General features: G+C 36.6%; 1 protein-coding gene across 1 annotated transcript in view; it reads right to left on the reverse strand.

Moving 5' to 3' along the window:
• man1c1.L (mannosidase, alpha, class 1C, member 1 L homeolog) overlaps nt 1-11,333 on the reverse strand; it is a 65,759-nt gene extending 54,426 nt beyond the window's left edge. Inside the window, exons 1-2 of the mRNA XM_018246776.2 lie at nt 10,890-11,333; nt 2,000-2,658 (exon numbers count right to left, since the gene is read on the reverse strand). Of these exons, the coding sequence (XP_018102265.1) occupies nt 2,000-2,515 (516 nt within the window). The 5' untranslated portion in view covers nt 2,516-2,658; nt 10,890-11,333. The remainder of the gene's footprint in view (nt 1-1,999; nt 2,659-10,889) is intronic.
• Between the last annotated feature and the right edge of the window lie 1,339 nt (nt 11,334-12,672).

The raw sequence follows: 12,672 nt of genomic DNA on the forward strand, positions 1-12,672 counted from the left end.
CAGCTTTATTTATATGAAACAGTGTTTTAGGGGCACCTGCAATATTCAAAGGTATAGTTCCCCTAAATTAAACTGTAGAGAAGAGGACTGAAGACACTACACTACAGTATGCAGAAACATCTACTGAAGGGGCCGTGTTTGTTCATGCTTGAATGTATCCTACAGTTGTTAGAAGCATGGGGAAATGCCACTGTTGTGCCATACAATTTTCTTTCAAAATCCAGTCTTTAACATTCATTTGGTTAAAAGGATTTAGAGATTATTTTCATCTTCCTGCTGAACCACTATTGGCCCTGCAGGTTATTATCACCAAGACAACCAAATCTATTCATTTATGAAGTCATTTTGTTAAGGGGGAGCTTTGCATCCAATTTCAATAATAATGACCCTTCTACTCCCTTATATGCTGTATGAATACAGAATGTTTCAGCTTTAGAAAAATGTCATTCCACAGCATTTGCAATGGCATTGACTCAGAAACAGCAAATAGCTTCAGATGTTCAGATCTGTCTCCATTATCTGATCAATAACTAGATCCGTCTACTCTTTTCACCTTTGGATTTTCAAACACAGACAGGATGCAACATTTTGTTAGCCTTGTTTAATGCTGAAGGATAACAACCTGATAACTCTGATTTTCCTGTCTCTTTTTAACATCATATATTCGTGGTCCATTTTCCACTGGGGACTTTTAATTCATGGGGAACTGTTATTGCAATAAAATTTCCATCACAGATCGTTTTTGAAATATGCTAATGTGCTCGCTTAACCTGACACAACTAGGTTATTAGATACATGTTTATGGCAAATCATGGCAAGTATACTCCACTTACTGCAAAAAGTTATAAAAGTGTCTCTTAAGAAAAAAGTTTAAAATTAAAAAAACTTTATTTCCAAGCTTTCTCTAAAAAGAACGAACAGGTATCATTGGTGAAACATACTTCCTGGACAATGACATGTGCAATCGCAATGACGTTTTGTGCCAGAATGAGGCATGAAACGCGTCAGGTGATTGCACATGGAGCGGAGACCAGTTATGTAAGTGCCTAAACAATCAAAATTATGCCCGCTTAAGGGGAGAGTCTGGGATACGAACATGTAAGTATCTCTATATGTTTAACTCCTGGAAGCAGCTTGCTTAACAAAGGAATTAGTGCATGGCTCACATCATGAGTGTGGTGTTTGCAGCTGGAAAAAAAGCTGAGGAACTCTGGAAAAATCTAAACCAGTTAAAATATAACAACAGCTTCTTAATGGTGTTCCCCTTTTAATGGCTAAATATAGTTATTCTTATTACCAGATAATTATTCTTGTTACTAGATATCATTGGCCCCTCAGCAAATTATTTTTAAGGCCCCCAAAATGTCTAGAGGTTGAACTGTATTACCAATACAGGGTCTGCTTCCTCTGTAGTTACGAGTCAAAAACTTTTCAAGCATAAGGCAGATATTGTAAGATCACTCACCAAAGTAGAAACGTGGCCCAGGTGCTCCAGCCCCAGGCCCTTAGCTCAAGGGAGCGGACAATCCATATATAGAAGCGTAAATGTTGGTGCCGAGCACACTGGCAAACTCACGTAATTGATCAGACCAGAAAAAATAGTAGATTAAAAATTGAAGCCGTTTCGTATCACTGGGATACGTAATCATAGGCTTCCTCTGTAGTTACGCCCATGCTTATTAACTTATGGAAGGCATAGTGACTTGCAAATGACAGCCATTGCATTTTACAACAGTTTTACATCATGGTGCCACCACAGTGGCCTGTCTACAGTTGAATCCAGAGAAATGGATCTGAAAGCCAATGTGCTTTGCAAACCATTATAAACACTCTAGAATAAGTCTATCTCATCATCTGCCTCTAAAGAGCATTATTAGGAACAATTATGAAAAATAATAGTAGCAATTGCAGAAAAACTAGATATAAAAATATATAATTATAAAGATTGTTGATATGAAAAACAATAATACAGTAGTAGTCATTATAAAAGATAACATACCTCTTTGACTTTCTTCCTTTTTTCCTGCATTTCGATATTTTTTGGCTCATGTTCACTCCCCAAGGGGGGATATTTAAGATTTTTTCTAAAAGTCTCATAATCAAAAGTTGACTTTAACTGGTCCTTCTGTGCGATTATGTGCTCTTTGTTTATAAAAATCTTTTCTTTTTCAGCTCTGTCATTATTTTTAGCTATAACTCCAAAAGATGGCACATCCATATTAAATTTATCTTTGGATTTCCATTTCTCGTGCTGAGAATTACGTATTATAGACTTTTGGTCTTCGACAGTTTTCTTACTCATCTTTTTACCAGCATAACTGTGTAATTTTTCTACATTCTGATTATGTGCGCTTGATAAAAATATCCTCTTGAATTTAGATGTGTCTGGAAGGAGAAACAATGTTCCGAAGCAGAGTGTAATAAATCCAGACAAGAATAACAGGAATATAAATTTCTGAGAGAGACGCAGTCCAAATCCAGCAGGGAATATCCCAGAAATTTTCCGGAGAAACATTATATTTGTTTGATTTTAATGATTCCACTAATGTGAATTGTAATCATTTAGATAATGATTAGTTGTCGTTGCATAGATAGTCATTCTTTCTCTTCTGCACTTGGTGGTTGCATTCAGACCATGCAGTTATTTGATTATTCCATCTGGAAGACACAAAGGAAATTAGACTGACAATATGTGTAATATATAGGGATTCCTAAAAAGATTTTCAGAATGTAGAGACAAATCTGTGCAAAGCAAAAATAATTCAGGTGATAATGAAATTCATTCATAGCTTTATTAGATATTAGATATTGTTCTGTCTTTTGAAACGCCTTCATGAAAACAGAACTCACCAAATCCTAGTTTTATTACTATGAACATAATAGTTTTTATGGTAGTCCTTATATCTTGCACTTCTCTGCCAGCCCTAGGTGACGATAGCCCTTTTGCAATGAAGATCTGTGCCTATGAACTGGATCTACCCTATGGAATTTATTGCTAGACATAAAAGCAAATTAAGTTGTTGTTGATAGCTATATGTCATACAATTCTGTTTAAAACAAATAAAAACAATTTATATATGAGGCATTAATATGCTATTTTTTAAATTAATTCTTGACATTTTTTTAATTCAGTATATACATTTGTACAGCATAAATAGCCAAATGGGCTAGTGTTTAAGTAGTACCGGTATGGGATCCCTTATCCAGAATCCAGTTATACAGAAGGCTTTCTCCAATAGACTTATTTTTAATAAAAAAAATTCACATTTTGAAAAATTATTTCATTTTTTCATTTAATTTTTCCCATTTTCCTTGAACTTGATCATAACTAAAATATAATTAATCCTTACTGGGATTGCTGAAAGTCACTCCATAGGGTTAATATGCCCCTATGGCTTTAATTCCATACCTATCCTTCTTTTCCCTAGTTGCTGGGCAAAAGCCAATGTATCTAGTGTTATATTTACATATCCAGTTATTGGCCAAGCGGTGTAATGACCACTTCTTACCACACTTCAATATAATTTTTGGAAAGGGATGGATCTTCCTCTTTCATTCTACTGCGCAAAGGGAAGAGGAGGAGGAAGCCAGAAGAGGATCAGTCCGTGGTGCTCACTGGTATAACCCAGGGCCAGTACAGTTTTCTGCTGATAGGAGCACCGGCCCGGGGCTTCAGGTAAGTTAATACAATCACTTGGGTGTGCCTAACATTTGGCACCCCCAAGTGCACCAAGCCTTTCCTTCTTCTTTAAAGAAAAGCAAGCAGAAATAAAGCACATTTACAGGAATAGACAGAGTAACAGTCAAGGCCACACTGGCCTCCTATACATAATTTTTAACACAGACTGCCAACTGTCTGTTGGAAGGTGCTGCCTTGAACCTTATTATGATTGGATATGGCATGAATACTCATTGGCTGCCTTAGATATTACCAGAATGCCTGACTGAAGGGTAAATTGGTTTAATATTCTTAAAACTGATGCTGTGTAACTAATTGATTAAAAAAATTTACTAAATGTATTTATTTAATATATAAGTCCCTGACCAAATCTGACCATATATATATATATATATATATATATATATATATATTACATAATGGCTGCACACCGCTAAAATACACTCCTCGGTGCATGGTAAATTTTATACACACTTCAGAAACAGAGATATTTTGTAAAAAAGTTGGAAATGTATTCAAAACTTGCATGAACTGCCAACGGGATGTTTCAAAACCTTTCAAAAGGCACATTGGCTGTTCATGCAAAGTTTTGAATACATTTTGAACTTTTTTCACAAAATATCTCGGTGTTGCTGGTCTTTTTCTGCAGTATATATATATATATATATATATATATATATATATATATATATATATATATATATATATATATATATATATATATATATATATATATATATATATATATATATATATATATATATATATATATATATACACACACATTCTGCTCCAAATGCAATACACTGAAAACCTAGTTGAAATAGTTGAAATGAAACAAGAGTCACTGGAGTGTATTGTAGGAGGGGCTCAGTTTTCGTTTCAATTAAGTGTCATCTTGCTGTGAGCAAACCAGTTTCAGTTACAGTTGTAGAATATAAGGTTCTAGACATGTTTAAATCTATAGCCAAGGTGATGTGCACATCTTGTTATTTATTGATAGGTAGAGTCTAAACCCCCATAACAAAACCTATGTTTTACTTTCATTAAGCATATTAATGGTTTTATTGTGCTGCTCTGAAAGTAGAAATAAACAAGCTTGATGCACAAATGCAAAAGTAAAAAGCTCTTGGCTAAAGAGCTCTGAGAATAAAACCAAAAAAAGACAGGTGGATCTCTTTAATTATAAGGAATACTACCCCCTGTACGCTGACTTGTGTTAGAAAGGGAGAGCCCACTCTCTCTAATAACAACGGGAGTCTTAGATGAAAGATTATTTGTAAGATTATCATACAAAGCACTGAACACACAGCTAAATATTCGCACAGGTGTAGATTTTTATAGTGACTAATTAGGAGGAGGTAAAACAGTAACAGACAATGAAGAAGTCTTAAAGACCCTTGAATTTAATACTTTATTCTTTATTTGTTTTTTTAGTGGTAGTGGGTTTTTACAAAAAAACATTTCAGTGAACATGGTGTGATGATCCAGTACAGGGTGTTGCAGAACTAGAAGAATCTACACAGATGCCAGACTGCAGGGTAGAACTCTGTTTTTTTTTTTATATCTCCTGTCTGTTCACTCCACACCTTCCCCCTCACTTCCCCTTCCTGTATCCACAACCTTTCTCATTACTCCACCCAGTACTGAGCTGCTAATGCATATTAAAATAAGCACATATCATTCTCACAGGAATGGATGGCACAACATTACACATGGTACCTCTTTTTGTTTTATTTTTGTCGCATGTCGGGATACTGCATTGAGATTGGGCATTGCTTTGAAAAACAATTATCTTCTATTTCACGTGTTTGTGTCATACAAAGAGGTCTGTGGAGATTGTGCTCAAGCTAAGCAACAAAAATCTTTTGAGGCCACAAGCTGCCAAAGGTCCTCCAGTTGGAAGTTGCATTAAGGGATGTTTAAATGTGACATGGTTTTGCCATCATATATGGCTATGGTTTATCTTGGTTTTAACTTGTATATACCTGCCCTGTATATGAATGATCATATCTGTGATACACCTGTTGCTTTTAAGTACCATAGAAAATCAGAAGGAAGCTCCAACCAATGTGTTCACACAACCATAGTACTTTTCAAAAGGACTGCACTATAGCAGTAGCCCCAAAGCTGTCAGTAGGCTAGTTTGGGGATTTTGAATGATCCTAGAATGTTTTGGATGAGCATTTCATAAAGTTCATTTACTATAATAGGTGGACATTTGGGCCAGTGTTATAACCCAGAGCAACCAATCAATACTTTGCTTTGCTAAACCTAGTATAATAAAAATTGTGAAGACAAATGTATGAATGGTTGCTGTGGGCTACAGTACTATGCTACAGTGGGCTACATTTGGGTACTCATAAATAGTAGAGAATATTTATGGTAAAATTACCAGGTCACTTAAAAATAAATGCAAGTTGCTTAGCTGCACTAATTACATTAAAAATATAGTGCATGTTTCTAGGTCATTTCTAGGTCGATATTTCACATGCACTGAAAATTAACCTGCAGCTCAGTGAACAGATGGCTTTTACATGTCTTTATTTCTAATGAATACAAAGAGAGGTAGAGAAATATGATGGTGCGGGCAGAGAAAGTTATTTTATAGCAATGATATTACCCTGTGAGTATGTAGTGTTAATATACTGTAGTGTAAATATACTGTATGGAGTCAAAGAAGCTGTATGTCTTGTTTAGGGAAAAAACATTTATATAGGAACTCTTTGTCCTATATACATTATGTCTATTTATACATCATAATTATACATATGTATTGTTTTATTATGTATGTAATATTATGTGTTTTGCACTATTTAGCAGTGACTTAGATTACGCTGCACATTAAGTAAAGACATGGTTATTTGTGTGTTTCATGTTATATTGAGCAAACCTCCAGCTGTCTCCCCTGGCTATCCTGTCCCAGAGGGCCTCTACTCTATACTAGTAACACCCCATTCAGTCTCACTGCTGGAAGAGCAATGCCATTTTGCCAGGGTCAGTAGATTTCTGGGCATGCTGAAAATACATGGCATGATGGAGGATGTTCTAAAAAGAAGGCGAGACAAAAGGAACTTGTATTTGGCCCCCAGAAACTATAAAGGGCCTCCATTGACCAAATTGTGAGAGGAAGGAGATAGAATGTCCTATTGCTTGCCAAACTGCAAGATGCCCAGACAATGAATGATGCCACTGTTTAGAGTCCAATAGCTGCAGTGGTGTTACCTCCAGTGCACTAGATATACAAACTACACAAATATATAACCAGTATGTGCTACGTTTAGATGTGTTGAATGAGCTTACCGCTATATACGTTGGGGCCGAGTGCACACGCCCCAGACCTTCAGCTAGGGTTGCCAGTGCCACTTGGCCTAGCCAGTAAAACACCTGCCGGGCCGATATTACAATTTACATGCAATGTAGCTGCCAGTAATTTGTAATACCCTTGGCCCTTCGGTGGAAACGTACCTTTTCTTAGTCTTCTGCCCCTCTCGCTATGTGGCCCCGCTCCCTTTTGCATCACGACCTCTGTGGCACCACCCCATTTTGCATCACGCCCCCCAGTCCGCCCCTTTTTACATCATGGCCCGCCTATTTAGTTACCGCCCCCCACCACTGTAAATTTTTTTTTAAAAAGGTGCCAACCCTACCTTCAGCAAAGGGAGCAAACACAAGGAAACTTCAAAAGAGGCTGGCACAAGAACCACGGCCTGACACGTTCCGTGTCTACCAAGGACACAGCCTATGACTAAGTGTCCTTAATAGATAGACACGAAACACGTCAGGCCGTGGTTCTTAATTATGAAAATAAAATGTAAGCTTTTTTAACCCTTTTACAAATCTGACTCCAGCTTTACTATTTCGTGGGTCCAGGCTTGTGCCAGCCTCTTTTGAAGTTTCCAGTGCAATAGCCTGAGAGTGCCCCAGTGAGCAAGCTGCCATTGATAGAATACTACCATTGCACGGTATTGACACCTGTCTGTGTAAAGATCTATCAAGTGTCATGTACTTGCTACTTCACATAAAATAGGAGGTACATTGAAGAGGCTTTTTTGCAGGAGACTAAACTGTGCCCCCATTTATGTTCCTTTAACTGGACTGTGATAACCTGTCAGCTAGTCTGCGCTAGGGCTCACATGCCCCTATATGCAAGTATTGTTCTATATTAAATGGATGTTGCATATTCCTCTTATGAACTATCCTGTTAAATATACTGTACCAGGAATTACTCACGTGTTTTCAGATCAGCCAGCATGGACTGAGCATCTGACTGGTTGCTATGGGTTACTAGGCCTGGTGCAAACTTTGCAACTATAAATTACATTTTATTTGCTGTTGATTTTAATCAACAATGATGTAATCATTTTGTTTTTCGAAGTCCCCCATACCTATGCTGCAAATAAATCCTTACTCAACCTCAGATATACCCCCACATACACACACACAGGTGCTTTGTATGTACTGTTCCAATAACTAAAAAGTTGTAATATTAATTTAAACAGATGCATTTTACTTGGTCAGCTAGCTATATGGTAGGAACTAGCTTTGCTCTTTGTAAAAGCAACATCTACGTGTCTGATTTGTGCACCTACTACATTAGATCCTTCTGATCAGATTCATGTACATGGGACAATAAAGTGACAACTTGGTCGGCAGAGTTTATAATCCCGTGTATGGCCAGCTTTAATAGGTAGTGTAATAACAGGCATGACATCTTCTTTATGTCTAGAAGTAGCATACCTTGATTGGTCCAGACCCCCCTGCAATAAAATCTTTGGAGGCACAATCAAGCTCAACCCTCCTACCCTCACCCCACCCCCCTGCAGGCCAAACTATAGCCTACTGCAAATGAGCGAGCCAGCAAAGTTTTAAACTTGGCTGAAATGGCTGGGGACAGAGAACTACCATACACCAGAACCGGAGGCCCCCCTCGACCCCCCCAAGGTCTTGTGTATAGTTACGCCACTGATGTCTAGTAATCCATACCAACCCATCAGGTACTTTGAAAGCAGCATATGCTGCCTGCTGATTGGTTGTTATGGGTTATTAGAACTTGCATAAATGATCACATTTCTCCATTAATATCTGTTTTTTTAAGAGTAGGCTAAAGCACTACATCAGCTACAAGCACTAACATTCTTCTGTAATGTATCTCTGTAATTTTCCTGACTGGATCCAATTATTCACCCACTGACCACAATAAATATATCTGCTATGAATGCTTTTGTTCTTAATGAAGTGTTTGGTGCTTTTAATAGAAAATAGACTTCTGCTACAATTCAGTATGCAGGCCCCAGCACAATTAGCTCCTATTAACTGCATAATAAATCTCTAGCTTGACATCGCTGTAAAATCTTAAATTAGCAGGGATACATATGCATAATTCTGCAATTTAGCTGTATAATAGGATGAACATCTATGAGATATAAATAAATAAGAAATCATACTCACTTGAAGACCCAGTAAAACATTTATCTTCCTACAATATATTTACCTTGCTCATCAAAAGCTTCATACTATAATGCAGAAGATGCTGTAGGTATCCATTTGAGGCCTTCTGGTACTAACAGGGCAATTATGGCCAATACAAACCTTGTTATAAATCTTTGCTTGATAATCCAGTGTCAGCCTAGTTAATGTCAGTCTGTCAAGGCAATGGACCAGTGAGTGTCTGTCTAGGAAGCCAATGACCAGTAAAATATAATCAATGCACCAGCAGCAGCCACATAAAACAGCTTCTCAGATTTGCAATGGAAAAGGGGTGCTAACAGTTAAACACAGCAACACTGGTAAACAGCAAAGTGGAGAAAAAGCTGCATGACTTCAGGTCATAGTTAATAAGTATCTTTTAATTGTAAAGGGGAATTTGCAGTTAAGAATTAGGTCACATTATTATGTGCTGGAATGATTAAACTTTTGTAAAATAAAACTCTTGTTCCTCATGACTTCAACCCTTTGAATAATGTAATTCTAAGAACTTTCTAATGTACACTAATTGGAAAGTTTTAGTGGCTTTAAAGTTATTTGTACATATAATTGCTATTGAGAGCATTCTCTGCCTGGCTGTTTGTTTTCTCTGGACTGGGGAATGACTGATTTCTGCTAAATTGCACAATTTGAAATGTTATTGTTATATAATATATGTATATGGGGTTAATAGGTGTTAAGGCTAAGGCACATTTGATTTTTTTTAGGAAGTTCGAGGAGGGGACCCTGGCATTGCAGGTACACTGCTGCCCCATTCCAAGTAAAAAATAGTTGAATCCAGAAATATCTGATCTGCTAACTGCTTAAACTGCAATTCCTTTATCGCTCATGAGATGCTGAGAATTATGTTTTAACAACAGCTGGGGGACTGCAGGTTACAAATCCTGATTACAAATACTATTTTCTTTCTTGAATTGGGGCCCTAGTTTTCCTGTATTCTTCAGTAATAAGATAATTAAGAAATAGCAATTACTTATTAATAGGGGCAGTCTGGCTAATATAAAAACCATTGCATTTTTTTTAGTTTTCCCAAGGTAGGACCCTATTCATCATGCTCCAGTATTGGTCAGTTATTGATTAAGGGGAAGGGACCAGCTGTGACTTGCTGAGAATTTCTCTCTGAAGACACACAATTACCACGTACTGTATTCCTGGATCAATAGATATACTCATGAGTCATGTATGCTGCCTTATTCATAGTTCCAAAGCTTAATTTCAGTTCCAATTATGTGCCATAAGAAACAATGTTTTTTTTTTTTTTAAAAAAATGGTGTACCAATTAGATGAACAATTTGCCTACAATATCCATTTTTACTGAAATGTAAAATGCAACATTGCACAATTAACTCTGCCATCCAAAGCTGTCAGTTAACTATGTATCATGCCGAGAGACACTGATCTTACGGTTATTGGTGCATATATTACGGATAAGAAAAACACACATATGAATCGAAGGCACAGGTTGCACAGTTTTGCAGTAATTCACCTGTATGGCAAACAGCAATGAAAAATGCGTTTTGGCTGAATCTCAGGATTTTACAGAGGAAATATACAGTAGAACAGAGATTTGTTTCAGCACCATGGAGAGAGAAAATCAGAGCTATTGGCAATGTATCTAAGTTAGTGATGGGCTCTGTTAGAAATACATGGAAAATAGACCATATTGAGCAGTGTCTGTGTAAAGCTGCCAATCCACAAAAAAATAATAGTATATTACACTTACCTGGACTCATATTGCTTGTACGTCTGCATCAGCAAAATCTATTTCTTCCTACGAGCAACAATCCATTCATCTGCTTATCTCTTCTTGTACGATTCAAAGGAAATATCATCCATGATTTCCCCTAAAACACTGTTTAAACTGATGATGCATTGTTGCAGCGATAGATTTACAAAAACTCGGGACTCCAGATAAACCTCAGCATTCAGCAACAGCACACAAATGCCTTGTGTGTCTCAGTAAAAAAAAAAAATCTTTTTTTTCCATGTTGTATATAAAAATAAAAGGTACCTCGAATACACTGGGATTAAATAAATGATACTGTTTGCCTTATTTTAGCCTACTGCAGAAGAAAGAAGAAAGGCAACTGATTTGCTTTCACAGTGAGAATCAGTCTAAGATACCAGATTTAAACCCATCATGTAAGCCAGTTTCCTAGCCTAGATGTAAACAAGACTGTAATTGGTTGGACATAAGAAGGCTTTGGCTGTCACATAAAAGCCTCTGCGATAGGCTTGTCCTAATATTATTGTTCTGCTGGTCTTTCCATGTCATTAACTGTGTGCAGTCCGAGACTGCTAAATATTTGATTGTGCTGTCAGCCAGCAGATAAAATCTTCAAATATTATTGCACATTTTCCCTGCTAAATATATTAGTCATAGATAAAAATACAACCTCAGGTTACACTGACAAGACCAGATTATTTTTAGCTATGCATTCTATTTCAGTTTATCAATTTACATTTTTATTTCTCTAGAATGAGTCTTAATGTCTGGTGTTGGGTTATTTTTTTTACAAACAGTATTCTTCTGTGCATATGCTGCAGAGGATAAAATGGGGATATTTTAAAGATGGATATTTTTTTATATTAAGGATGGTATTTGTTTATACCACTTTTATTACTATTCAATACATTGCAAAGAATGTTTTTACCTAGGAAGGGGAGGCTAGCTCTTCAATCGTCAAAACATAGTTCTACCTTACAATCCAAATGTTTTTTTCATATATTAGGTTTTTTTTTTTATAACCCCCTTAATGGATAACAAAGCCAGATATATAAAAACATTGTTGCCTCAGTGGCATTGATGTAGTTTCAATAATATCTAAGACAAATAAGTGATATTAAATCTTAGGCTAGCTGGCGTTCAGAGTAGTATTCAAAGAATATCTAAGAGAGTAAATAAACATTTATGGTAAATATCAACCTAACTGGCCTTGATGCGGGCTCTCCCTGTCATTACACAACCTCCCTCCCTCCCCCCCATCCATGCAATTTAGGAACCACTGGTCTATTATGTCAAGCCTGATTTATATTAGTCAGCGATGTTTATAATCTCCTGTCTCAGAACATTCTATTAATCACTTGTTTAAAATTGCTTTCCTGTGCAACTTACAGTCTTGAAAGACAAAATGGCTTGCTAAAGACCCCTAGGGACTGACATGAAAGCTATACCTAGGCTTCCTAAAAATGTTGACTTTTCAGCTGCAATTATTTTGCCATAGAGAATACACCATCTATGAAAGCAATAAAGAGAGTATACATTGAGAGCTAAGAGAGATTAGATGTTCTTATGATGCTAGCACATTTTATGTTCCCAGTGTGAATGACCTTAAAAGGGGAACTATCGCGAAAATGAAAATTTTATATACGCTTCAGCACACTGAAATAAGAAGTTTTATAATTCTAAATGATTAAAAATGATGTACCGTTTCTGAAATAATCACGTTTCTATTTACTATCTCTCTCTCAGCATCTGTTTCTCTTCATTCTGTCTTCATGCAGGA

The sequence above is a fragment of the Xenopus laevis genome, chromosome 2L (assembly GCF_017654675.1).
Source record: "Xenopus laevis strain J_2021 chromosome 2L, Xenopus_laevis_v10.1, whole genome shotgun sequence".
NCBI classification, from domain to species: domain Eukaryota; kingdom Metazoa; phylum Chordata; class Amphibia; order Anura; family Pipidae; genus Xenopus; species Xenopus laevis.